The sequence below is a fragment of the Ceratotherium simum genome, chromosome 16 (genome assembly GCF_057802395.1).
Source record: "Ceratotherium simum simum isolate JZ-2026a chromosome 16, ASM5780239v1, whole genome shotgun sequence".
In the NCBI taxonomy this organism is placed as follows: domain Eukaryota; kingdom Metazoa; phylum Chordata; class Mammalia; order Perissodactyla; family Rhinocerotidae; genus Ceratotherium; species Ceratotherium simum.
This window is the reverse complement of record NC_141915.1, coordinates 2,117,694-2,143,983: the sequence shown is the minus strand read 5'-3', so window position 1 is coordinate 2,143,983 and position 26,290 is coordinate 2,117,694. Positions and strand designations below refer to the sequence as shown.

The window sequence follows — 26,290 nt, the reverse complement described above, 5'->3', positions numbered from 1 at the left end:
TTTTTAAATCATCCTTCTGTTGTCTTTTCCCAGCCTTGGTGACTTCAGTCCATTAAAAATGATGTCACTCTAAATTCTCCTAGTTCTCGGCACTCGCTCTTCTCAGGAAACCTCTCCCACTAGCACCTGGCCTGCCTTCTCCCTTCCCTCCACCACCTGGCTCTCTCCTGGACTGTAATTCCTGAGAGAGCCTGGGAAGGAGTGCTGTCTCAGACGAGGGAACCATCTGTCCAGGACCATGGAGAGCGGCCGGCACGGGCCACCCCTTCCCACAAGCTGGACAGGCCGCGCCTATGCCACAGCAGGACCCGAAAATAAGGGATCACGTACCAACAGCCACAAATAGGCTTTCTTTGACCTACATAGTGTCATCTAAGAATTCACCCAACACAGCAAAATCAGGAGATCTCAAGGAAACGTGGAGAATCCCCAGCTGTTTTCTAAGGAGCAGAAGCGCAGGCGCCTGGACACACTGCCTACAACCAGGGCTGCTCTCCTGCTGGCGTGTGGCGGCCGGGCCCACCAGCAGGCATCCATGCCGGTTGGTGGGGCACACGTTTTGATCAATGCGGCATCTGATCAGATTGGTTGGTGCCCGTTGGTAACTCATTCACCATTGGTAACTCATGGTGAACATGAGTTATTCAATATTTTAAGTACCACCCCATCCTCGACAGCTGCCTGGGGCTGACCACGCCCCATTATCCCCTTGATTACTTCCATGCCGGAACCGTTGTGTTTTCTTAAAGCAGACAAGGACTTCCGGTAGCCACGTCTGTCAACGGAGGAAGAAAACAAAAGCTGGGTGTGGAGACGTGCTCGTTAAGGGCAACGGAAGCAAGCACGGTTCTTCACGGAAGGGAAGAACTGGCTAACTCAGCACTCATTCTAACTGCCTTTTCCCTGCTGTCCTATCCTGTGGAGCCTGGAAAGAAAAATGCTTACGTTGCCCAACTCCCTTGCAGCCAGAAGTGGCCCCATGACTCAGGTCTGGCTAACGGGCTGTGTCTGCAAGCCCCCATCCGATGGGTGGTTGTCTGGGCTGTCCTGTCCTACACAGAGCCTTGCTGGGAACCCCCTTGGCTCCTCCCCCCTTCTGCCTACAACATGGCGCTACACTTGGCGCTGAATCAGCCATCTTGTGGTCATGAGGACAAAAGCCACACGCTAAGCACGTGGAGCAGGAGGACAGAAGGAACCTGGGTCCCTGTTGGCGTAGCCGAGCTGCCCTACCAGTTCTGGACTGTCTGGATGTTTGAGACAAACGACCCCTATGTATTTAAGGCCTGATGGAGTTTTCTGTTACATGCAGCCTAACCGCTGTGCCATACGCCCAAAGAGTGACCTGGCATGCTTCACTCACCTGCCTGGCTTTGGCTGACGCTGAGGTTGTATCCACTGGATTAAAGATGAACGGCTTTTAAAGACCTACAACGTTTTCCCGAAGTTGGCCCACAATTCAACGTGTCTGTCTACAAGCTGGACTCCAAACGCATCACCACCTTCACTGTGGAGACTGTTGCTACCATCTACCGAGCCCTGGAGGTAGGGGATTTACGATCCCCATTTTCCTGGAACCTGAGACTGAGACAAGGGAAGCGCTCAGCCCAGGTCAGTCACAGGCCAGTGAGCAGCAGAGTCTGCGGCTGACCCACTTCCCTACAGCTCCCTCTGCTGGTCAGCTCCTGGAAGAAGCTGCTCCCTGCACTTCCCCTTGCACTTTGGGGGTGAAGAGGGCGTGCCCCGCCCTTGAGGCGGGTTTGGAGAGGCCGAGGATTTCCCCCGCCCTTCAAATGACTTCACAGGAGAATGAGAGAGTGCAGGCAACGCCCTCTTCTTCCTAATGTAGATGCTGAGGCCCAGAATAGGGCAATGACGTGCCCAGGGTGACACTGTAAGTTGGAGATGGGCCAGAGACAGAAACGAGGGCCCTGCACCCTACCTTGGGCTGTGCCTCAGACCCAGGCCTGGTTATCTTGCTGTCCTGCTGGAGGCTGGGGCCCTGAGTCTTCTCGCTTCCCTGACTCTAGCCCCTCCCTCTGCTGGAAACCAAGGCTCAGCCCTGGCCCACAGGCTCCAGAGCCCCTCAAAGTGTCCCCCAAAGGCCTCCCGTCGCTTGTTCACTCACTCACGCAGTCATCTGACGAGCATTTAGAGAGTGGCTCCACTGCGCCCGCCCTCCGTAGCACTCAGGGGGCTCTGACGTGGTCTGGAGACGGAGTCAGACCACAGCCTCTTCACGGTAGGGCCATGACTGACGTGCTGAGGGGCCCAGAGGAAGCCCCTAGACCAACATGGGGGTCAGAAAAAACGCAGCCTGGAGGAGGGGACGTTTATCTGGATCTTGAAGTTCAAGAGGAAGCTTTCAGGCAGAAAAGATGGAAGGGATATTCCCGGTGTGAAGGAACAGCCTGTGCAAACACAGCGTGGTGTACTGAACGCCACCGCAGCGTACACGTGGAAAGGGCTGGTTTTCAGTCATGTGAATTCCACCTCAATAAAAAATGAATACAGGGCCGGCCCCGAAGGCGTAGCGGTTAAGGCCGGCGCACTCCGCTTCAGCGGCCCAGGTTCACAGGTCTGGATCCTGGGCGCAGACCTACACCACTCATCAGCCATGCTGTGGCACCGACCTACATACAAAATAGAGGAAGACTGGCACAGATATTAGCTCAGGGTGAATCTTCTTCAAGCAAAAAAAAAATAAAAAAGAAAGAGGAAGATTGGCAACAGATGTTAGCTCAGAGGGACCCTTCCTCACCAAAAAAATAATAAATACATCCACACAATTTCTCAGAAGGTGGTGTACGTGCACCCAGTACTGTGAGGCCAGGAGGCAGGGGGAGGCGGGCCAGCTGCAAGAGGGGCCAGGGGGACCTGACAGGCCCCAAAGGGCCTTGGCTTTGTGTCACTTATGGAATTCAACCGTGGGCCTGTCTGTGCCCCATTTCACAGAGAATCGACAGGCATTCTCGGCATGGCCCCTCCACTGAAGAGCTGAGAGGCTGAGCCAGGAAGAAAGACCTAGAAGGGCTGCAAGAGGAACCATCTGGAGACTTGGAGTCACAAAGATTCTGGTTCCAACGCACTGTGATCTTGGCAAGTCCCTTCCTCACTTCTCTGAGCCTTGACGCCCCACCTGCAGGAGAGGCTGTAGCACTGCTCCTGTGGGGGTGCCTGAGGGGCCTGCAGTGGGGGTCTACCAAGCCTTGGGGGGGGGAAGAAGGGGAGGATGGGGGGAGGCTATTGATTTCAGCCAGGAGGGGCCGAGGCCTGCAAGACGCCTGTCCCCTGCCGTCCACCCTGGTACAGGCCTGCCTTAGCAGCTTCCTCTTCCCCAGGCCAGTTCCCCTTTGCCTAGTGACGTGGGCCTCATGGGGGTGGTAGGGAGAGCACTAGAGAGGTTAAATTTCCTGGGCTGACAGGGAGGAGGCCAGACTCAGTGGGGACGAGACCCGGGGCCCCTCTACCAATGCTGCTGCTGCTGCTGCTGCCGCTGCTATTTGGTGAGGAGCTGTGGGTAAGGGGTAGGGCGCCTGCGGAGCAGAGGGGAAGGCAGGGAGCTGCTGCAGAGGTGGCTGCCCATCCCTTGAGGGCTGAGTCCATGTCTCTTAAAGCTGGTAACCCAGCCTTGGGTTCAAGGAACAGGAACCTGGGTGCAAGATAGAGCAGGTGACAGGCAGCAGGGTTGTCCAGTCTGCAGGGAGGAGCTCCATGTGGATGGGGACTGACCTTTGAAGATCCAGACTGGAGAACCAGCTTTACGGGGCAGGGCAGCTAAAGGAGGCCCAGCTGCCTTGGTAATGAGTGAGCTCCCTGTCTTGACAGAAAAGCAAGCAGAGCTGGACACCCACCTATAATGAGCTTCTGGGCAGGAAGGGGAGGAAATCTTCCCAAGGCGCAGATTATAGGGGGACGAGAAGAGGAGATCAAAGAAGACTTCACAAAGGTGGGCTTTGAAGGCTGAATAGGAGTTCTCTAGTTGGAGAAGGTAGGGCATGATATGCTAGGTAAAGAGAATAGCGTGTGCAAACCTGGACGCATAAAAAAGCATGAGAATTCCAAGAACTACCTTTAATAATAAGAGTAGCTGCAAACGTATTGAGCTTCAGTGTGATCTAAGTATTTGATGTATATTATCACATCTAATCCTCACAACAACCTCCTCGGTGTGACGAGGAAAAGGGGACCCGAGAGGTTCAGGAGCTCTCTCCAGGCCGCACAGGAGTCCACCGCAGATGGTCTGATTTCAAGCGGGAGGGGCAAGCAGTGGGAGCTGGGGCTGCAGGTTAGTAGGGCCTGGATGGAAAGATGGGGGGACAGATGGGAAAGAGATGAAGGGCAGGATTCCAGGCCCAGAGCTGGGCTGTGAGGCCTCATTCTCCCGCGGCGCAGGGCCCAGGCCAGCCGAGGCCTATAGCAGGAAGGGCCCAGCCACGTGGCCTTGGCAGGCAAGCATCTTCCTGGACACCAGGTACCGCTGCGAGGGGGCCCTCATCTCCCCAGAGTGGGTGCTCACAGGTGCCAACTGCTTTGGCAGGTAGGTGCAGGGGCCAGGGAGGGTGGTGGAGAGGTGCTCTGGGACAGAGGCCCCCAGACTCACTAGCTCCTGCTCTCCACAGCTGGCCCCTGTCCCTCTTCACTGTGACCCTGGGCCCAAATCGACTGGCACTGGAGGCTTGTGAGAGCACATCCAGCGTGGAGGAGCTGCTCCTGTCCCCAGGAGGGCCCGAGGGCTCTGGGTCTGGTGGCATGGCCCTGGCCCGGCTGAAAAGCCCACCATCGCTCAGCAGTGCTGTGCAGCCTATCTCTCTGGCCACCTGCTCCCAGCCTTCCCCCTGGTGGCAGCTCTGCTGGGCCCAGGGGTTTGAGCCTGATTTTGGTGAGGATGGGAGTAGATGCCTGGGATGGTTGAGGGCGGCGGGGGATGCTGGACTGGGTAAGGTGAACATGACAGCCAGGGTGGAGCTGGGACCCTGCAGATGCAGTCATCTTCGGGGTCCCTGAGCCCCAGAGAACAACTGAGCTCTGGTCAGCTGCCCAGTGGGCACCATGGGCAGGGGAGAGGGTGGGCACTGACATCTTGCTATGCCTAAGTCAGCTTCCAGCCCCACCTGGCCCGGACGGCTGGCACTGGGCACTCTCCCCGCCCCCTCCCTGGCCCACAGTGTATCCCAGATCTCAGCAGGCTTGAAGTCTCCCTGAGAGGACTGGGCGAGTCCACCAGAGGATGGAGCTGTACTAAGAGGGAGGTGGGGATGAGGAGTGTCAGGGAGGACTGGAGGCCCAGGAGGGTATTCTCGGAGGGGCGGGCGGTGGGGAGACTTAGGGCAGGTAAGGAAGCCTTGCAGTATGTTAGCAACCAGCAGCACAGGACGGGTGCAAACCCGCAGGATGTTGGTCCTGGCTGAGGGTGCGCCCCCCTCCTCCCCTCCGCACGTGCAGATCCCTACATCCCACCGCGAGAGCTGCACAGTGTCCCGCTGAAACCGCTGGACATCGGGTCCTGCAAAGATGCCTTTCGCCTCCAACCTGACTGTCTTGACCTGAAGCTCAGCCTGCCCAAGGGCTCACAGTGCACCAGGCTCCCCTACAGCCATCCTGAACTGGTGGTGAGGATTCCAGCCCCGCCCTGAGCAGGCTTCGAGACGCACGCTCCCCCACAGTGCCTCCTCATGCCACTAAACCTGGTAGAGCCAGGCCTGGTCACCCTCCCATCCTCCTGGGGTCTCCCATTCCACATCACACAGAGAACTGCCTCAGCCGCACCCCTGCTGGCCACCCCAGAGTTTCCAGTCCCTTGGGGAAACTCTCCCTTTAGGTCCTGTTCGAATGTGGGGCAGTCTTTGACATAGCCAGGTTTTAAACTACCGAGAGCCCCCTGGTTATTTGACAATCGCAAGCCTTTTTGTTGAAAACTGACTTTTGTGTAATTCTGAGCCTCAAAGGCACAAGGAGGAAAGAGTTGGGAGAGAGTGGTAGAATTTGTAGGAGAAAGCATTTTAATTGGAAAGAGAGGGTGTGAGGGGTGCAGAAGGGGGTATGACCACGTCCCTGGGGAGGCAGACAACCCCTGCCTGAGCTCCGTGTGCTGCATTTGGGCTCCCACCCATCCAGCCTGCCCAGCCTCAGCCTCTCCTGTCAGAGGCATGAACCCTGGCTGCCCAGTCCCCTCCCGTCATCAGGTATCTTTGCTCACCTGGGGGGGCGGTGTTTAGTGGGTCCAGGCTGGCTGTTACCCTTCCTTCTCTCTCCTGCACAGGTGTCTGATGGGACCCCCCTGGTCTGCCCCCAAAGTAGCCTCTGGCTGCTGCAGGGCATGATGACCTGGAGTCGCTGTGTGGGGACCCGCCTCCCTGAAGTCTACATGCCTGTGTATCCCTTCATTCCCTGGATCAGAGATAAGGTCTCTAAGGCCACCTTCTACGCCTTGGCTAAGAAGTGCCCTTTGATCTTGCCCAAGACCAAGAAGAGGAGGCAGTGAGGGTCCTTAGCCTGTGGAGTCCTGGGTCTGAATCCTGGCTCAGTTACTCACCTGCTGCTATGACTGTGTCCCAGTCACCTCCCCTCTCTGAATCTGCTTCCTCCTTTGTGTAACGGAAATGTATTCAATCATTCATTCATTCAACAAGCCGTTACCAGTGCTTACCATGCACCCGGCAACCAGGCACAAGATCAACCTGGCCACTGTGCTCATGGAGTCTAGTGGGGGAGGCGAGCAGGAGCCCAGATACGGCAATAAAAAACGTGTAAATACGAACTGCGGCGCGTGCTAAGAGGAACCAGAGCGATGTGTTAACAGAAGCTGTGACCTACTGGGGCAGCCAAGGAGTCACTGTCATCTGAAGTGTCCTGACAGAGCCGTGGGCTCCGGCTCACTCTTCCCCCGACGGCTGGGTGACTGGGAGGCCCCTCCGCGGGCCTCGGTTTCCCCGCTTCACATTGAGGAGCGGTGGCTTGAATTTAAGGGTTCTTGTAGTCCCTCACAAGTTTGTTTATTAAACTTTTTCGGGGTCGAGGGTCTCAAAAGCCACAAGGGAGCATCCCCTTAACCTGAGGCAGGGAACTGCTCGTCCCCAGACTCCCCAGAACCCCGGCGGCCAGACCCTCATCTGCGCTCCCGGCCCTCACGCTGTAACCCTGACACGCGGGGACCGCCCGCCCGCCCCGCAGGCTCCTCCCCGCCGCCCCCCCGCGCCCTCCCGGTGGCGCCACAGCGACACCTCGTGGCTGACGGCTGTCTGCACCACTTGGCCTCCAGCGGGCCTGAGTCAGGGGCGCGCCTCCGCGCTTCCGGGCGGAGCAGGGCCGGGTGCGGGACCTCACACACTCTTGCGGACCTAACCGGACAGGACGGGGGGCTGGGTTCTACACAACGGGTCCACACTCCAGGCCCGGGCCTCGCGTGGACCGGTCCCAGCGCCCCGGAGAAGGGTGGGGCCGCGGAGCCCCGCCCCTCACAAGCCCCGCCCCTCTCCAAGGCTGCCGCTGACTGCGCCTGCGCACCTCTACCCGCACGCACGCGCCTTCGCAAAGGTCCAGCTTCTAAGAAACGTGTCCCGCGCGCCACGCCGTCTGTTTCCAGGGCAGCCCGGCGCCTCTTAGCAACCGCGCGCGCTGCCTGGGTCTCCTCCCGGCGCCCCCAGCTTGCCATGGCGGCCGCGGGTCCCAGCGTCTTCCTGCTCATGGTCAACGGGCAGGTGGAGAGCGCCCAGGTGAGCGCCTGGACCCCGCCGGGGCCCGCCCCCCAGCCTCCTCGGGGGCCCGTCCCGCACCTCCCGGGCTGCTGTGGGGGTCCCGCAGAGACGCGTGATTCCTCCGAGCCTCTCTCCCTCGGTTAGGCGGGGGAGGGGACCAGCATTTGAGGGGCTTGGCGCGGGTGGGCTGGGAATCCTTATTCCCGATGTGCGGCTATGGAACAGACCTCGAGAGGCTGAGCTAGTACCGGGGTCACGCTCAGTTAAGGCTGTGGCCCCTGGCTCGAATCGTGTCCACTTTGTTGAGTCACGGCCAGGAGCCTAACGCGGGTGCAGCTGGAGGAGCCGAGGCTTGGCGGGCACTGAGGGCCTGGTCCTCAGTGTTTGAGTCCCGGGCGCAGGGAGTGCTCGGCACTCTGAACCCTCAGACCCTTGAACTTGGGTTAGAATGATTCGGTTAATCCGATCCAACGATGGTGGTGGCCTGGAATGATCCAGGGAGGGTGTGTCTGTCAGACGGAAGGGGACGCTACTTTCCATCCTTGTACACTTTATAAAAACCATTCTCTATGTAAAACGTATAAAATATATGGCATATAAAATATATGCCAAACTCCGTGCTCAGCAGTGCTCATTCAGTCCTCACAACAACCCTGTGAAGTAGGTATTACTGGCATCCCCAATTTACAAATGGGAAAAAGCTGGGATTTGAAACCTAGTCTGTCTGACGTCCAAGCTTTGCCAGACTGCCCTTCCAGGCTGTTGGAGATGGTGTTTTATTATTATTATTATTTTATTATATTATTGTGAGAATTAACCGAGATGGTTTAGGTAACGTTCTGCTGGGGCCTGGTGTCTCCTGCCTTCCGGTTCTGTCAAGGATGCTGCCCCATGCTCCCACTCCATCCATCTCTGCTTTGGCCTAGTGCGGGAGACAGAGACCGCCTCCCCCTCTTCCTCTCGTCCTGTTAGGGACCCTCAGCTGTGCTGAGTCATGGTCTCAGCTCTCAGCACCCACCCCCCCACCCCCGCTCTAGGCCCCTCCCTCTCTAGGTTTTCAGCTCCAGCCGTGTGTATGCTCTGGGTCCTGTTGGCACCCTGGTTCTCAGACTTTTCACTCAGTGCCATTCCCTTAGACCTGCTCTGTGCCCACCCCTGTGCCAGGCACTGGGGACACTGAAAGGTATCATACCTGTTCCTTGTTCACAGTCTAATGGGGTGGACACAAATAAACACAGGCAATCAATACTTTGATGGAGGGAAGCACCAGGGGCTGAAGAAGCCTGGAGGTGGCCCTTAAGACAGCCTGGAAGTTAGGATAGGCTCCTTGAAGGGTAAGTTTTGAAGGATGAGCAAGAGTTTACCAGATGGAGGCATGGGAAGGGCATGTCAGACAGAAGGCAGAGCCTGAGCAAAGGCCCAGGGGCAGTAACAGCCCCGGCCTTCCCCTCGGACTCCCACATCTTGGACCCAGCCCCTCCATGTCCACATCCCCAGCTGTCTCCTAGACCGCACCCCAGGGGCCCCTGTTCAGAATTCCTATCGCCTCCACCTCCCTAGCCGCCGTGCTGGCCTCAGCATGAGTCCCCGTAAACAGAACCCATGTGTGCTTGTTTTCCAGTTTCCTGAGTACGATGATCTCTACTGCAAGTACTGTTTTGTGTACGGCCAGGACTGGGCCCCCACGGCGGTAAGCTGGCCTCTTGGGCCTTCCTTACTCACAGCCGTCATGACTGTTGGGGTTTCTGAAGGTGTCCATCACACCCCTTCCCTCCCGGTGCGGAACCAATTGCGAGTAGGCAGTTTGGAGGGATGCGAACGTGAGTTTATTGCTAGTGGAGCTGGAGCGGAGAACGCAGCCGCTGTTGGGCTCCCTGACCCGTCCCCCAAGGCCGTGCTCACTCACATACCCTATCCTGGGAGCTTGCACACGGCAGCAGAGAGGAGCGTGTGGGCAGCACAGGCGGGCAGGCCCCAGAGAGCCAGTCTGGACGTGGCTGAGCTGGAGACACTCTGGGCTGGTCCCTTCGTTGTTTGGCCTCTCCTCAGCCCATGGGGAGGACTCTGGAGCTCTCCTTCCAAGACTTCCCAAGGAACAGTCTGTCCTCCCAGGAGAGGAACTCTGATGACAGCCTTGGCCTGCACCACCCTTTACTGTTTGCAGAGCACTTGTTTAATCCTCACAGCAGTTGAGGAAATGGAGGCTGAGCTTCCTTCACCTTTCTGAGCCTGTTTCCTCGTCTGGGTGCTGGGGATACAGAGTAGACTGTGGGGAATAACGGCCAAGGCAGGGAGACCATCGACGGTTACAGTAGAGAGGCGAGAGACAATGGCAGCACGGGCAGGCAGCAGTGGGGGAGGTGAGAGGGGGTGAATTTCAGGTCTCTCTTGAAGATGGAACCAACAGGTTTCCCTGTTGGACAGATGTGGGGTGTGAGAGAGAGGAGGTAAGAATGATGCCAAGCGTTTTAGCCTGAGCACTGGGAAGCCGAGTTGCCGTTCAATGAGAAGACTGTAGATGGAGCAGATGTGGGAGAACTCTGCAGAGCTGAGCCCGGCGTGTGTTAAGTTGGAGGTTCCCTCCAGAGACCCAAGTGGAGGTGCAGGGTGAGCAGTGGAGGTAGGGCAGTGCTGACCTGGAGTCAGGCCAAAGACACACGCTTGGGAACCATCCACATAGCCCACACTGAGAGCCCTGCGACGCTGAGATCCCACGTGCAGGCGGAGGAGGGCCCGGAGGCTGAGCTCGGGTGCAGCAGACCAAGGAGGAAGCGGCAGGAGTGATGGAGCGGGGATCCGAAGACGGGAGGTGTCCCGGAACCCGAGCGGAGGAAGTGTGTCAGGAAGTGAGCGGATGCTGCTGGTGGGCCACATCAGATGAGGACAGAAGTGACCTAAAGGTAGCGATGCTGAGGTCACTGGTGTTGCTTGACAAAAACACTTCAGTAGAGTGGGGGCCTGCAGTCAGATGGAGTGGGTTCATGGAAGAAAAGCAGAGAAGGAATTGGAGCCAGCGAGTATTGACAGCTCTTCTGAGGAGGTTTGCTGTAAACGGGAGCCAAGACTGAGTCTATGCGGGGAGGAAGGAGAGTTATGAGTCTTGCCCTGTGACAGAGAAGATTACATACACACGCACTCCTATGGGAGTGCTCTGGGAAAGCTGGTGATGGAGGAGAGAGTAGCCACGTGCTGGAGCCGTTTCCTTGGCTCAGGCGGGAGGGGACGAGGTCTCGTGCACGAGTGGAGGGTGGCTCCTCAGGTTGTCAGGCTCTAATGGACCACAACGTTGAAAGACCTAGGAGCTGCTCCATTATCTCTTAGTTCCCTGTGTTTGGAAGTTAGTGTGTTGGCAGAAGAAAGTGAAGAAGATACCCCTCCCGACTCTCGCCCAGGTTAAGGGGAGGGGCGTGGCAGCCTGGAACTTGGACACCAGCTGTCACTGTCGTTGTCTCACAGGGTCTGGAAGAGGGCATCTCACAGATCACATCCAAGAGCCAAGATGTGCGGCAAGCACTGGTGTGGAACTTCCCCATCGACGTCACCTTTAAAAGCACCAACCCCTATGGCTGTGAGTCCGCAGGGGCCCTGCAGGGACGGGGAGGTGCCCCCAGGACAGTCTCGGCCTCATCCTGCCCACCACTGTCCGCACTCAGATGTTCACTGCCCATCCCCTGGGCCCTTGCACCAGCCGTGTACTGCGCTCTCTCGCCACCTGGCTGTTCCGCCACTTCCTCCTCCCCGCCCTACCCCACCCCAGTTCATCCACATGCTGTGCACGTGAGCTTTTGGAAGTTCACCCTGAATCAGTAGTGAGGCCCCAGCCTGAGGCCTTCGACAGCTCCGTGCCTGTGAAGGGCAGAGCCCGGTGTCCAGGGCTGCAGCAGTCTGGCCTGGAGAGCTGAGCCTGATGTCTCTCAACTTTCCGTCACATGTTGTGCTCCAGCCAAACCCGAGCCACCTGCTGCTCCTTTGCAAGTCCCTCAAGTCCCCTTTTCTGGGCTGTGGTTCATGCTTTTCTCTCTGGCTGGGATACTCTTCCCACCTCCTACCTCTGCCCTCCTTCCCAAAGGCTCCCTTGCTTGCAGTCTTGACTTCCTACCTTGTCTGGTAGTTGTTCACTCACTTGATAAACGCCTACTGTGTGCAAAGCCTGGGGTTAGCTCCAGGGGGGCTGTGAATACTCTCCCTGTGTGGGCTTGTCCAAGCTTCCTAAACTTTTCTGATGGAAGATTTCTCTCCATTTCTTTTCCCGTATTAGGAAACTGAGACTCAAAAAAAGTGACATCTAGCTTTACATCTAGTAGCTCAGCATGGATTTGATTTTAGGACCTTCTGATTTCACAGTCTGGGCCTTTCTGCTGCACGTGGCTGGGTCCCAGGCGTACCAGGTGCAGAGGGTCTAGGACAGGGGCTGCCTGGCGGGCCTCCTGGGCAGGGACTGCCATCCTATTGTCATCATCCGTGAGTAAGAAACTTCCATAGGCTTCCTGGAATGGGCCACTAGATAACGGACCAACCTCCTCCTGCTGAGGACAGCTAGGAGAGGCAAATAAAATATTAAAAAGTAAAACCAAAAAACAACTACTTGAAGGTATCAGAGAGCTAGCAAAGCAGTAGAGGTTTACCAGGTCAGGATCCAGGAGAAGAACAGAAGTGAAGAGATGTGGCCCTACTCCCATCCCCCAGGAGTGTCTGCTGCTTCCAGCAGAGCCGACTGAGAGGCTGATCAAGACTTCTGACAGCCTCTCTGGGCTGGGGGCACAAGAGTCAGGAAAATCCCAGCAACTTGGGCCAAGACCTCAGAGAGCTGTGCTCTGAGAGGGAGGGAGAAAGGGAAGGAGACCAGCCCCTGACCATTCCAGACCTTGAAGGTGGTTGCAGAACTCCCAGACAAAATATTTGCAAACTGGATCTAGCAGGATACAAAAAGGATAATACATCGTGAGCAAGTAGGGTTTCTTCCAGAAATATAAAGCTTGTGTAACGTCTAAAATCACCTGTGTGATTCACCACATTAAAAAGAAGAAAAGTCGTGGTCATTCCCATAAATGAAGAAAATGTGATAAAATTCAACATCCATTCATGATAAAAACTTAGCAGACTAGGAATAGAAGGAACCTTCCTTAACCTGATAAAGTCTATCTATAAAAAACTTAGAACAAACATCATTTTTTTTAGTGAAATCTTGAAAGATTTCTCTCAAATCAGGAAGCTTGTTACCACAACCCACATTGTACAAATAAAAGAATTAGACTACACAGAAACCAAAATATAGTGATGTACACCTGAAATTTATATAATGTTATAAATCAATGTTACCTCAATAAAAAAAAGAATTAGAAAGGAAGAACAAAACTTTCATCCACAGATGACCTAATTGTGTATGTATAATTTCCAAAATAACCTACAGATAAATTATTAGAGTTAATAAATTGGCATGAATGCCAGATATAAGATCACTATACAAAAATCAGTTGCTTTCTGGGAGCCAGCCCCATGGCCTAGTGGTTAAGTTTGGCACGCTCTGCTTTAGTGGCCTGGGTTCAGTGCCCAGGGGGGGCCTACACCACTTGTCAGCCATGTTGTGCCAGCGACCCACAAACCAAATACAGGAAGATTGGCAACAGGTGTTAGCTCAGGGCTAATCTTCATCAAGCAAAAAAAAAAAAATCAATTGCTTTTTGTGTTAAAAATATTTATGTGTTCTGTTCTATATAAAAAGCAAATAGAAAATATTTTAAAAATAAATTATTTATAATAATATGAAAATATAACTTGTTCCACCAGATATGAAGCTTTAATTATAAAGCACGATAACTAAGACAGTGTAGTTTTGACACAAGGATAGACAAACATCCATAGAGGCCCCCAGACAGGCCTAAGGCCCGTGTAGATGGTGGATTCATAGCCACGGAACACTGCCGAGTAGGAGGGGAGAGAGTCTTTGATAAGCAGTGCTGGGACACTTGGACATGCACGGGAAAAAAATGAAACCCAGTTCCTGCTTCATGTCATGCATACACAAAAGTCCATCCCAAATGGCTCTATAAATGTAAATGGGAAAAGCAAAATAGTAAAGCTTCAGGAAGATAGTATGGGAGACTAGAGCTGGGATATCAGGGTAAAGGAAGAGTTTTTAAAAGGACTCCTTACAGAAGAAGATCCATAGATTTGACTATTAAAATTAAGGGCTTCTGGGCCGGCCTGGTGGCGTAGTGGTTAAGTTGGCGTGCTCCGCTGCGTTAGCCCAGGGGTCGCAGGTTCGGATCCCACACGTGGACCTGTGCACCGCTTATCAAACCATGCTGTGGCGGCGTCCCATATAAAGTAGAGGAAAATGGGCACGGATGTTAGCCCAGGGCCAGTCAGCAAAAAGGAGGATTGGCAACGGATGTTAGCTCAAGGCTGACCTTCCTCACAAAAAAAAAAAAAAAGAAAAAAAGCAGCTGGATACAAAAATATTTGTGTATTGTGTGATTCCATTTACGTAAAGTTCAGAACAGTGGTAGGACCAAAGTACTGTGTTTGGGATGCGTTCTTTGGTGGTGAAACCCTAAAGAAAATAAGTGGCTTTGTAAAATTCAGAATAGTGATTATCTGGGAGCCAGCCCATGGCCTAGTGGTTAAGTTCGGTGTGCTCCACTTCCATGGCCTGGGTTCAGTTCCCGGGCGCAGACCCACACCCCTTGTCAGCAGCCATGCTGTGGTGGTGACCCACATACAAAATAGAGGAAGATGCGAATCTTTCCCAGGAAAAAAAAAAGAAAGGGTAGTGCTTACCTTTGAGGGGTAGTGATGGACAGGGCACTTATGCACTGTTCCAAGTGTCTTAGAGATGAGGAGACTGAGGGGCAGAGAGGTGAGGTTATTGCCTAGGCCAGTGCTAGTAGTCACAGGATCAGAGCCTGATAGGCTGCCTCCTGGGCCTCACTGCCTCACCTGTCACCTGGGGCGATGATTTGTCGCCTGCGTCCAGAGGACGAATGTGCTGACAGAGGTGAAAGGACCTATACGCCTCGATGTCAGCAGGGAACAGGTGGAAGTGTTAATATTTTAAAGGAGGATGCATGGAAGCCCTTTGCTTTCTGACCTCTCCCATGGACACCCCAAACCAGCCCCTCTCTGGCCCGGGAGCCCTTGTGGTCTGCATCAGAAGGGAAGCTCCCAAGAGTGGGCCCTTTGCTCAGTGCACAGCTGGGTCCTCGTGCCTTGAACAGGGCCTCCAGAGGCACTTCCTGTGTCTGTCGAAAGACAGAATTGGGCAGCATCTGAGCTCGGTGACTCGGGCATCTGGACTGAGCCAGGGGCCTGGCCAGCAGGTTCCAGTTTCCCCAGCCTCCCCGCCTGCCTCTTGGCAGAAACCCTTGGTGCAGAGGGGTGCCATGTCCGCTCCTGCCCTTCAGCAAGCCCACACCCCTAGGGCTTTGAGCGCCATCCTCCCTGTTCTCTGCCCTGTACCTTCCCCTGAGTATCCCCACGTGCTGACCCCCTGCCTTGTCCTCCCCAAGGGCCGCAGATCGTGCTCAGCGTGTACGGGCCGGACGTGTTCGGGAACGATGTGGTCCGAGGCTACGGGGCGGTGCACGTGCCTTTCTCCCCTGGCCGGTAGGTCCTCACTCTGACCTGGGCCCTGGGCCTCAGCCCGTCCCTTGCTGGGCCATGCTGGCCTAGGGGCCTGGGCACCTTCAGCAGGGCTTTTCCTGAGACAGCCTTCACCTCTAGACTAGGAACGTGCTGGGGTCCCCAGGGGCCTGGGCAGCTCGGCTTGGAGGTGGGGCTGCATCCCATGGCTGGGAGGAGACCCACGTGGGTGAGGCTAATGCTGCCGCCCAAGCAGCAGGTGGGGAGGCAGGGAGTGTCGGAGGTCCCGGCAGGGAGCACAGGGCATCCTGAGGGGAGCTGGGTCTAGCTGCAGCTTGTTCCGGGCACGGAGGGTCTGGAGTTGGGACACTCCCTCCTGCACCTCTTCCCTCCCTCAGTGTGCTGTGCGCCCCACCGATACCCCTTCTGTACCTGGCTCTGCCGGCATCAGGACACAGGTGTGTCAGACACGTGTGACCACACAGGCCCTGCCCTCAGAAGCCCCCAGACACAGATGGAAAGACGTGATTCTCTTTAGTTAGGCACAGTGACGAGGTGCGGATGCAGGGTATTCTGGGCACAGAGGAGGGCCAGGGGTAGCTGACCTTAAAAGACGAGGGGTTTGTGTAGAGAAGGCGGAGGGAGGAGGAGGAGCAGCGCGTGTGTTGAGTGCTCTGAGTGTTATTGTGGAAACACAAAGTGCAGGATGCCAGGGGAGGGGGCGTGGACAGGAGGGAGGGACCAGGCAGGTGAGGGGCAGGATCCCCGGCTCTGAGGAAGGGACTGGACTGGGGCAGGTAACCACAGCAGGGGTTGCACCCTGGCCAGTGTCAGGGGCTTCCTGGAGGAAGGGCATCCCAATAGGGCCTGGAAGATGGCAGCACGTTTGGACATCTGGAGAAGGACAGGGCTTTGAGGGTCACGGTGTGAGCCAGGACCCCACGTTTGATTTTTGTAACCCTCAGCATCCTCTTGACCCTTTGAAAGAAACGAGACGCTCCCGGGACGCTGAGCCGTGCGAGGCAGGGTCCAGGCCTGCTGTCCACGGTGCTCTCTCAGCACTCGGCGTCCGGCCTGGGCACAGCGGGCACGGCCAGCCTGGGCTCTGACTTGGCACTGCCTGATCTGGGAGTGCTCCTGCTCGCTGCTTGCCAGAGGCTCAGAAAGTTCCGTCACTTTTCTGTTACTCAGCACTTCTGTCTGTGAAAACATTTGTTTCAGGCACAAAAGGACCATCCCCATGTTTGTCCCAGAATCTACGTCTAAACTGCAGAAGTTTACAAGGTGAGTTTTCTACACATCCCCCCGGCCCCTCCTTCTGACGCAGGTGGTCGGAGTGGAGGGAGGGACGTCGCGTTCCACCCCTCGTTTGTGCCAGGTAGCCTCGCCAGATCTTCAGGCTGCTCCGTCTTTTGGGGACAAATGGAAACGGGTTCTGTGGGGTTGCTGAGGATCACTGGGCCCCCTTCGGCCACTGTCCCGGCAGCATAAGGCCATGCAGTTTTACTCTGTGCCCTGTTAAATGTCTGTCAGATGGAGCAGAGAAAAACTCTTGTCAGATGGGAAAGGGCCCATGACATAATGTCACGTTAAAAAGGTGAGATAGGAGGGGCTACAGCAGGGGGAGCCAGACAACCTGAAACAGTAATAACCATCCTAGTAGGTATCTTCTATCAGTCAGTCACTAAACGCCCTCACAGGTGGCAGCCTCTGCAGGGAGGTGACACCTGAGCAGATACTAGAGCAGAGGCGAGGGGCCAACGTGGCAGGTCTGGGAGAAGAGTGTTCCAGGCACAGGGAGCAGCATGTGCAAGCCCCTGAGGAGAGGGTGAGCTTAGTGTGTTAGGAGCAGCCAAGAGGTGGGTGTGGCTCGTAGTGGTGAGCAAGGGGGAATGTGGGGGGAGACGGCAGGGAGGCGGGGGTCCGCCGGGACACAGCGCCTGCGGGGCATGCTTGTGGACAAATGACAAGGAAGAGCGGCCCAGAGGCCTCTTGCCCCTTACCACATCCAAGTAGGAGCTGGAGGGCCAGCTGGGCCCTGGCTGACTGACTCAAGCTTGGGGACAGAAGCTCCCGTCAGCTCAGCTCAGCTGCAAGCCACCACTGCTCCCCAGCAGGTCAGCTGGGCATGGGCCCTGAGCCCTCCATTCACAGCCAGGATGAGGGGGAAATGGAGGACCACCTGGGTGCCCAGGCGGCCGCTGGCGAGCTGCTGCCTGCAGGCCTAGCCAGTATCAGGGTGAGGCTTGGCCAGAGCCCTGCTGGGTGGAGAGACAGTGTCGGGCCTGAGCCAAGGGAGCCTCACTGAGCTGTGGTGGCTGGGGAGGGGAGAATTTGGGTGCCCACTGCCCCTAGAAGCTCTAAGAGGCCACCATGCTGGGAAGGGGCTTATTAGCCAGATGCCCTGGACCAGTGTAAGCCGGAGGTGACAACACCCACCCCACAGGGCTGTCGGGGAAGTGGGGGAGGGCGGTAGTGCCTGTCAGTGGGTCCGGGGAAGGTTCCGGGCTTTGAGTGTCCACACAGCCATCCTGGCCAGGACGTTCATGCCACTCCATGTCCCACGGCTCTGAGGGGAGAGTCTGGGCCTCCACGTGAGCTCTCGCTGTGGAGAGGGTTCCACTCCTGAGCAAGTTAGGCCTCACAGCTTGTAAAGCAGTCAGGGTTTTTGCTGGTGCTGAGGGATAGCAGCTCGGGGCAGGGGCCATCTCCCGCCCTTTGGAGGGGCTCTCAACTGCCAGGGCGGCCTGTGCTTGAGTTACAGAAGCTGGGGAAAGGTCTGATTAGTGGAGGCAGTTTGATGGACAGAATCTTCCCAGGCAAGCTTTGTGGAGGCCACTGAGCAGCTGGCTCCAGCAGCCCCCTTTGCTCAGGCCAGAGCCCTGGGGTCATCCGCAGCCCTCCCTGCCTCCCCGCTCCCTGGCATCCTCTGTGGCTCCCTCCTCTGCTCTCCCATGGCCTCCCGTCCGTCCTTTGTCAGCCTCGCTGGCCTGCCCATTCCCGCTCTCAGCCCGCGTTAGTTTCCTGTGGCCGCCGTCACAAATTACCACAAACTTGATGGCTTAAAACAACGGAAATTTATTTTCTCATACTTCTGAGGGCCAAAGTCCAAAACCAGCATCACTGGGCCAAAATCAAGGTGTCCGCAGGCACACCCCCCGAGGCTCTAGGGGAGAGTCTGTTCCTGCCTCTTCCAGCTTCTGGTGGCTGCAGCCTGCCTTGGCTTGTGGCCGCATTGCTCAGGTCCCTGCCTCTGCGGTCACACGGCCTCCCCTGTATCAAATCTCCTTGGGCTCTCACAAGGACACTTGGGATGGCATTTAGGGTCCACCTGGATAATCCAGGATAATCTTCCCATGTTAAGACCCTCACCTTAATCACATCTGCAAAGATCCTTTTTCCAATGAGGTCACATCCACAGGTTCCAGGGACGAGGACCTGGTATCTTTGGGGCCATTATTCAGCCTACGACAGCACCTCTGGCTAGTCTTCACATAGTAACAAAAAAGGTTTTCCGAAAACACCACTTTAGAAACTACTCAGGCTCACGTCTGCATTTAGGATCACCTTCAACTAGCAGGTGACGAGCCCCGAGTTCTCTGGCCCTGCTGACCTCGTGCCCTCTCCCCCACCTGCCTCCCCTGCCTCGCTTCTTCCAGCCCCCTGGGTCCTCCCCTGCCTCGGGCCCTGGCCTGGAACACTGCCCTGAACATCTGCCTCTTCTCCCACCCCAGCCGACCTCAGAGAGAGAAATGCAGTGGCCCTGGCAGCTCCGTGGATTCACACTTGGGATGTGCCAGGCTCGTGGTGGCTGCCACCCGTGCCTCCGTCCTCACAGCAACCTGTGAGGTGGGTGCTGTTAGAGCCCCACTCCTCAGATGGAGAAACTGAGGTGCAGAGCGGTGGTGATGCCCACCCAGCCCCGGCTGGAACCCTGGGTTCCCCATTTCCCTCCCTGTCCTCTTCCTTGGTGCTGGGCATCTGTGAGGCCCCCACTGCATCCGCACATGGCCTGCGGACAGACTGGGCGGTTGTTCCTTCACCCAGCAGCGTGAGCCGGCAGACGGAGCCCCTGCCCTGGGCAGCACCAGTGGCACTGGCGCCCTCCACCATCAGGGTGGGCCGGGCCGAGGGAAGACTCACCCAGCCTCCGCCCAGCTTCCCTGCCCGTCGGGTGTCGAGGGCGGCTGTGCCTGGACGGGTGCTGGGCCCTCCTGTGGGTCAGCCCCTCCACGGAGGGCAGGGCGGAGCCCGTGCTGGGAGCTGCTGTGCACCAGAAGACGGGCATTTCCAGGAGTGCGGGGACCGCGAGAGGCGCAGGGGCCTCACTCCTTACATACGGGAGGCCACGGGGCCTTCCTGGCACCCCGCGCTGCCCAGGTGGTCACATCGTTGGCCTCCCCAGTGCAGGTCCCCAAAGTGCAGGCCCGGGAGGTGGCTCCAGGACAAAGCCCGCGTCTGCCTGGCCCACCCAGCCAGGAATAGTGCACGTGTCTGTTTCCGGCTCGAGTGGGTGTGTCGGAGGCGAGGCTGCTGCTCTGGAAGGAGCTGCCTTGGCTCAGCGCCACGGGGCCTGGAGTCGGGAGGCTGTGGTCCCGTGCAGCTCCACTGCTTCCTAACTGTGGCCTTGGGCGAGTCACTGGACTTCTCTCCCCTCTGTAAGGCGGGGATGCGCAGAGCCAGGCTGCTGTGAGGGGAAGGAAGGCAGCGGGGGTCGGGGCACCTCACCAGGGTGAGTGGCGTTAGATGATGGAGTGTGTCACTGCAGACAAGTGCGCCCTCTGCAGGTGTACCCCAGAGTGCAAACCACAGATAGTAAGGTTCACATCTTATGTGGCCGTGGACAGAGTGCCTTCAGAGTCCCGTGAGGTAGGTACCATTATTATCCCCATCACAGTTGAGAACATTGGGGTTCAGAGATGGGCAGTGACTTGTCCTGGATCCCACACTATTAAGAGGAAAGTGGAGAGCCCAGATCTGGCCTCTGCCACACCAAGGATGGTTGCTGAACTCTGGGATGGGGCCCTCCTTCCCAGGGAGGGTGGGGGGTCATACTGTCCCCGGGCTCCTCTCCCCTCCCCCACCTCAGCTGCTGTTGCCTTCCTGGGATTTCCACCTGGGTTCGAGCCATGCCCTCACCCCACCCCGCCCCAGATCTCCCTCAGCTTTAAGCCTCAGTGAACCAGACCCATGGGTGATGGTGATGGGGAAGCTTGGCATCCAGCTGAGGAGGGATGGGGCTGCAGAGCACCAGGGGTCTGGTGGAAGCCCACCAGGCCTCCATGGACTCCACCACCGTGCTTTTCAGATGGGCAGAGGGACGGTGGGTGTGGGAGGCTCTGCCCGGGGCTTGGCCCTGGGGGAGGGGTTGGAGGAGGGCAGCTGGTTTCTGGAGCAAAGAGAGACCCCATGTCCAGTGTCTGAGGGCTATCCGGGGTGGGGGGGTGGGTCGTGCTCATCCAGTGTTCTCCTGTCTTCCCAGCTGGTTCATGGGACGGCGGCCTGAGTACACAGACCCCAAGGTGGTGGCTCAGGGTGAAGGCCGGGAAGGTAAAGCTTGATCCCCCCACTCCATGGGTAGGTTGGGGCCTGGGAGGGACTAGGTGGGTCCCCAGGAAACAGACGGGGGATGCCAGGGACCTGCCAGGCACGCAGACGCTGGTCCTGCGGGAGCACCTCCCAGCTGTGGGCCTGGTTGGAGGGCTGTCCGTGTCTGTCTGTCCCCGCTGCAGCCCTTTCACCTCCCAGTGAGGACATAGGCCAAGTGCTGTCCCATTTTACAGGAGAGAACACTGAGGCCGAGAGAGTCCCAAAGCAGCCTGGATCTCTCTGCCCCAGCCCGACTGACACTGCCCTTCTGTCCCCAGTGACGCGTGTCCGCTCCCAGGGCTTTGTCACTCTCCTCTTCAACGTGGTGACCAAGGACATGAGGAAGCTGGGCTACGACACTGGGCCTCCAGACACACAGGGCGTCTTGGGGCCCAGCCCGCCCCCGGGCCTCCCCCGGTGAGGGCCCCTCCACTGCCCTCTGTGCAGACCAGCAGCTCTCCAGTAACGCAGGGCATCCTTCGGGAGAGTCCGCCACGGATCATCTGCCTGAAGTGCAGCCTGGGGTGGGGGTGTTATACAATAAAGTCTTACCTTTTTACAGAGCCCAGGCCTGGGGCTGCCTCCTCTCCCCTCTAGCACCTCCCCCACGGGAGCAGGCCACCACCAGGATGGCCGACTAGGACATGAGCGTTGGCTCTGCCCTGATTCTGCCACTCAGGGCTGTGTGGCCTTTTCTGCGCTTCAACATGCTCATCCCTAAGACAAGCGCGTCATCCACTGTGGGGGCTTTGGGGGTTAAGGAGAATTGCCTGCTCGGTGCCTGGCACCCGTGCCGGCCATGCTCCATGACTGCCAGCCTCCCCTGGCGAGAAGGAGAAAAGCCTGTCAGCAGGAGCTGAATGGTGAGGCCACCAGCCAGGCCTCTGCCTGCCCCCCAACTCCGCAGCCCAGGGGTCAGGGTTGAAGACCTCCCAGCAGTAGGAAGCTGCTGGAATTCCAGCTTCTGCCAAGTCTCACAGCAGGAGAGGAAGGTGAGCCCCGCGGCCCACACCTGTGCTCTGTGAGCCAGCCCTCGCAGCCTGCTGTGGTGGAGTCCCCCTCTCACCTTACCCTCAGCCCGAGGCTGGGCCTTCTTACCTTCTCCCCACACAGCCTGGGCCCAGCAGAGGCAGTGTGTCCCCCGTCACCCGCAGCTCCGGGTGAGCCCTCTGGGGGTGGGACCAGAGCTTGCTCAGTCTCCTCCCAGGCCTGCACACCACCCTCACAGGATTTCAGGCGGCCACCAAGTGCCTTGCCCCAGCCTCCTAGTCACCCCACCCCTAAGCCTGGAGACCACCAGCCTGGTCACTACACACCGCCCTGACTGTAATTCACACTTGCTGTAAGAGGCCACATGAACTGACCGTGTTCTGCCCTTTATCACACTTACTTCTCAGCACCAGAAGTTTATGCTGCTCGGGCCACTCCTAGCCCCTGCCCCCAACTCACTGTGTGCTCTGGAACTCGTGGTCTGTCATCAGCAAAATTCCTGTGATTCCAACCCTCTTTGAATGGAAAATTCCCTCCACCTCTGACCCCTACTGAAGCCTACGCTGCCCGCTGCAGCCCTCAAAGCCGGTATCTTTTTGCTCCCACATGCCATCCACCGTGAGCCTGGAGACGGGGTTTGTGTTCTTGCCCCTTATTAGCATTTCCTCCTTCCCCATCCCAGCTCCCTCGACAGCCAGGCCATCAGACCACACTACTGACAGCCACCAAAGGCCTGATGACCTGTCGCTCCCTCTAGCTAGTCTTGGCAACATCAGTGCCCACATGGAAGATCTCCCCACAACTTGGGCTCTCTCTAGCCTCCTCCCTTGCCCTGTGCCCCTCAGTAGCTGCCCGCTCCCATGGCCAGAGCCTGTTTCTTATTACCAATGACTACATCACCTCCAAAATGTGCATCCAAGCATCCCTCTTCCAGACGGCTCCCTCCCTATGTGGTCTCCACTCCAACCATCCTTCATTCCATCCAGCTCCTCCAAGCCACCCACAGACCCTCTTTGTGCCAACTGCTAGCCCCTCCTTTCCTTTCCTCCCTGCCCAATTTTGAATTCAGTCGTCATTCACACGTACTTTCCCTTCATACACGCTCAACTCTTGTGCCCTGTCTGTTTGTTTATCTCTCACTTGGCCAACCTCAGCCCTCGTGAAACCTAGCCACCCGCTGAAGGCCGAGGCATGGTCAGAGAGCAGCCAGCCCGAGGACTGCCCACGCTAGGTCCCTGGCCAGGTCTCCCTCAGTGCTGCTAAGCAACGCCCCTTATTTCCTTAGGCACCTCCGTCTTGCATTCCCTGAGAAAACTCATTCACACCTTTTTTCCTCTTCAAACCTCCAGTACCCGCTCCCCTCAGCTGAAGTGCTCATGAGGAAATGGAAAGACAGACTCCCTCATGTTCCCTCCACGCCATCTGACACCAACCTACATTTGCTCCAGAAACGCCGTGGTCCTACCTGGTCCTGCCTGAGGCCGCCCCTCACGTGTGGACGAGATCCCATGCCCTCTGGCTTCTCACGGGTGTCGTTCCCGCAGCTCTCCCTCCCTCCCCCGTGTGCTTTCCTCTGCGGGGTTATTCACACCAGCCTCCACATGTGCTCTCTTACCTTACAGAACCACCACATGAAGAAAAACCCTGGGCCCTCCACGTGCTTCTCCACTCCTCTGCCTCATCCTAGTGCAGCGCCTTGAGGGGCTGCATTCTGTTCCTCCCTCCCCTCCACCCGTGCCAATTGGCCTTCTTCCCTGTCACTGCCCAGAAACCGCCGTCCTGTCAAGTCCATGGGCAAGTCTCAGGTCACAGGTACCCCGTCTGTCAGCACCTTTGACGTAGTGGCTCACCCTCTTCTCATTGTTTAATTTCCTAATTTAAAAAATTTTTTTCAGCATTTTATTATTTTACTTTATTTTTGTGAGGAAGATCAGCCCTGAGCTAACACTGATGCCAATCCTCCTCTTTTTGTTGAGGAAGACTGGCCCTGGGCTAACATCTGTGCCCATCTTCCTCCACTTTATATGGGACGCCGCCATGGCCTGGCTTGACAAGCGGTGCGTTGGTGCGCGCCCGGGATCCGAACCCCGGGCCGCCAGCAGCGGAGCACACGCACCTAACCGCTGCGCCACGGGGCCGGCCCCAACATTTTACTATTAAAATGTTTAAACAGAAAAGTTGAAATAACTTTACAGTAAACACTCATACAAAGCACCTAGATGATACCATTACCATTTTCCTGTCCTGGTGTTTTTACGTCTACCCAACTCTTCATCTCTCCATCAATCGTCCTATTTTTAGTGCATTTCAAAATAAACTGCAGACATCAGTACACCTGCATATTTCAGCATGCTTACCATTAACTGGAGTTCCATATTTGTTTTTAGGTGGGGTTTTTTCTTTTGAGGGAACATTTACATACAATGAAATGCATAAATCTTAAGTGTACCAGGAGCTGAGTTTGGACAAGTGCATGCCCACCCCCCATCAAGGTACAGAATGTTACCATCCCCTCAGAAAGCTCCCTCATGCCTCTTCCCAGTCAAGGCAAGAGGACGACACTGGAACTTTGGAGGCTGAGGGCGTGTGTTTGCGTCTGGGAGTTGGGGAGCAGGTGGAGATTTGTCACCATCTACGTGAGCAGTCAAGGCCTGCGGCCCCCAAGCTCACCCCTCACTTGCTCCTCATTCTGTCCTCCACTGTGGCACAGCTGTGTTCACCAGCCCATTTCCTTTTCCTCTGGGCTCAAGATTGCATTTCCTGGGCCCCTGTATCCAGGTGGGTCCCTGTGTGTAACTCAGGCTGAGGAAATGTAGGAAATGTGGGTTGAGAGGATGTTCACCACTTAGAGCTCTGACTCGTTTAACACCTCCCGTGAGCCATCCTTCTCCTTCTTCCTTTTCCACAGCACCCTGAGGCCACTGTTGAAGATGGCGCATCATGAGGGAGGGGCCTGGGTCACTGAGCTGCCAGGAACATCCCCAGTGGGCATTCTGTGAGAAACTTTTATTGGGTTCAGCCAGAGTTTGGGGTTTATTCCTGCAGAGCCCATTCTATTCTGATATGGCAGTTGGTATCAGGAGTGGGTTTTTTGCTGAGACCAAAACAAAATCCACATGAACGTACGTGGCATTAGCTAAGCAGTTGGGCGGCATGCAGGAAGAAGAGATAAACGGCTGGAGAGCAGGACAGAACTTGAGGTGAGACCCTGTGCTAACTTGGGAGGGGGTCATGCGCCTGCTGCGCCCACGGCTCTGAGGAGGGGGGAGATGGCAGGCGTGTGGTATGTGGTGGCTACTGTTGGCTGTATTTGGAGAGTTATCACAGTAAAGGGATGAGCTCAGGAAAGAAATGGCCAGTTTGCAAGCAGAAATGACAGGAAATAAAGAGAATCCAAAAATTTTTGGCATCGAAAGGTTGGAAAAGGAAACTTTCTAGAACTCAAATGGGAAGAGATTGAAGAATGCTTTGAGCAATAAAGGCCTAGAAAACTTCTCATTTGGAGAAGTAACTCAGCCTTTGGGTAAATATCTGATTAAGAGGGTGGCCCTCCCCCCAATGTCCCAAATGGCCTCACAGCAGTTACCATGAAGTTGAAAGAAGCTTGGGGATAAGGCAACAAGAAATTAAGTAGGCTCATGTCTAGAAAAGAATTGTGTGTGTGCTCCTGTTCTCTCTTGCTAACAAACCACCACCATTTATTCTCTTTCATGATTCTACAGATGACTGGATGGGACCTGAGGCCTCCCTAGGGGGAGGGGATGTGGTTCCCTGCATAATTATTTGGTGACTAGAGGGCCAGCTGTGACAAACCCATTTCCCGTCCCCCTGGGCGCAAAGGAAGCCTGCACTTCTCATTCCCCTGCACCTAGATGGAGCCATGGGACCGGTTCTGGTGTTAGGACAAGGGTGGAAGCCGCGGACTTCCAGGCCTGGCCCCTAAGAAATCTGGAGCACGTCTCACTCTGCTCACTCATTCCCCTCCACGGCAGCCTTCAGGGCTGTGCCTCGAGGGTGGCAGTGTCACAAGATGAAAGCAGCCGCGGTCCCCCACCACTGCTTGGAGCGCTGTGCAGCCACACACGTACTTGGTGAGAAATAACTTGTCGTGTGAAGCGACTGAGATGTGGAGGTTTGTTACCGCAAGGTAACCCAGAGCACCCGGACGAACACCCTTCTCGCCTGTCCTGGAGTGGACCCCCGGCTGATCCAGGCTCTGGCAAACCCTCCCTACTGACTCCTGCTCCCCACGTGGGCGCCAGGGGGCCAGATCTTCAGCACAGAAAGATGGGTGTGCAGAGCAGCCCCAGAGCAGAGGTCAGCACTGGGCCCTCCCTCACGAGAGAAGCTGCACGCCTGCCCCTCGCCTCCCTCACCACCTTTCCACCTTCATCTCCCTCCACCCGTCCTTGCCTTTGCTGTACACCCTCTAC

General features: G+C 56.6%; 2 protein-coding genes across 8 annotated transcripts; both read left to right on the top strand.

Annotated features, from left to right (window-relative positions):
• Positions 1–238: 238 nt before the first annotated feature.
• LOC101404379 (serine protease 33-like) lies at positions 239–6,502 on the top strand. Its single transcript, XM_087440239.1, has 7 exons — positions 239–326; positions 1,448–1,545; positions 2,137–2,242; positions 4,396–4,540; positions 4,623–4,882; positions 5,446–5,612; positions 6,263–6,502. Exons 1-7 carry the CDS (start codon positions 239–241, stop codon positions 6,482–6,484), a joined length of 1,086 nt encoding a protein of 361 aa, XP_087296365.1. The 3' UTR covers positions 6,485–6,502.
• Positions 6,503–7,542: 1,040 nt separating this feature from the next.
• Positions 7,543–21,431, top strand: B9D1 (B9 domain containing 1). Of its 7 annotated transcripts, none has more exons than XM_087440325.1 (9): positions 7,543–7,715; positions 9,319–9,387; positions 11,154–11,265; positions 15,206–15,302; positions 16,500–16,562; positions 18,700–18,858; positions 19,013–19,127; positions 20,761–20,828; positions 21,062–21,209. In XM_087440325.1, exons 1-8 carry the CDS (start codon positions 7,653–7,655, stop codon positions 20,782–20,784), a joined length of 702 nt encoding a protein of 233 aa, XP_087296451.1. In that variant the 5' UTR covers positions 7,543–7,652; the 3' UTR covers positions 20,785–20,828; positions 21,062–21,209. The 7 variants fall into 7 exon arrangements, with proteins under 7 accessions (XP_087296451.1, XP_087296450.1, XP_087296452.1 ...); XM_087440324.1 differs by having other exon boundaries at positions 7,544–7,715; positions 21,146–21,294; XM_087440326.1 differs by lacking the exon at positions 18,700–18,858 and having other exon boundaries at positions 7,549–7,715; positions 21,146–21,294.
• Positions 21,432–26,290: the final 4,859 nt, after the last annotated feature.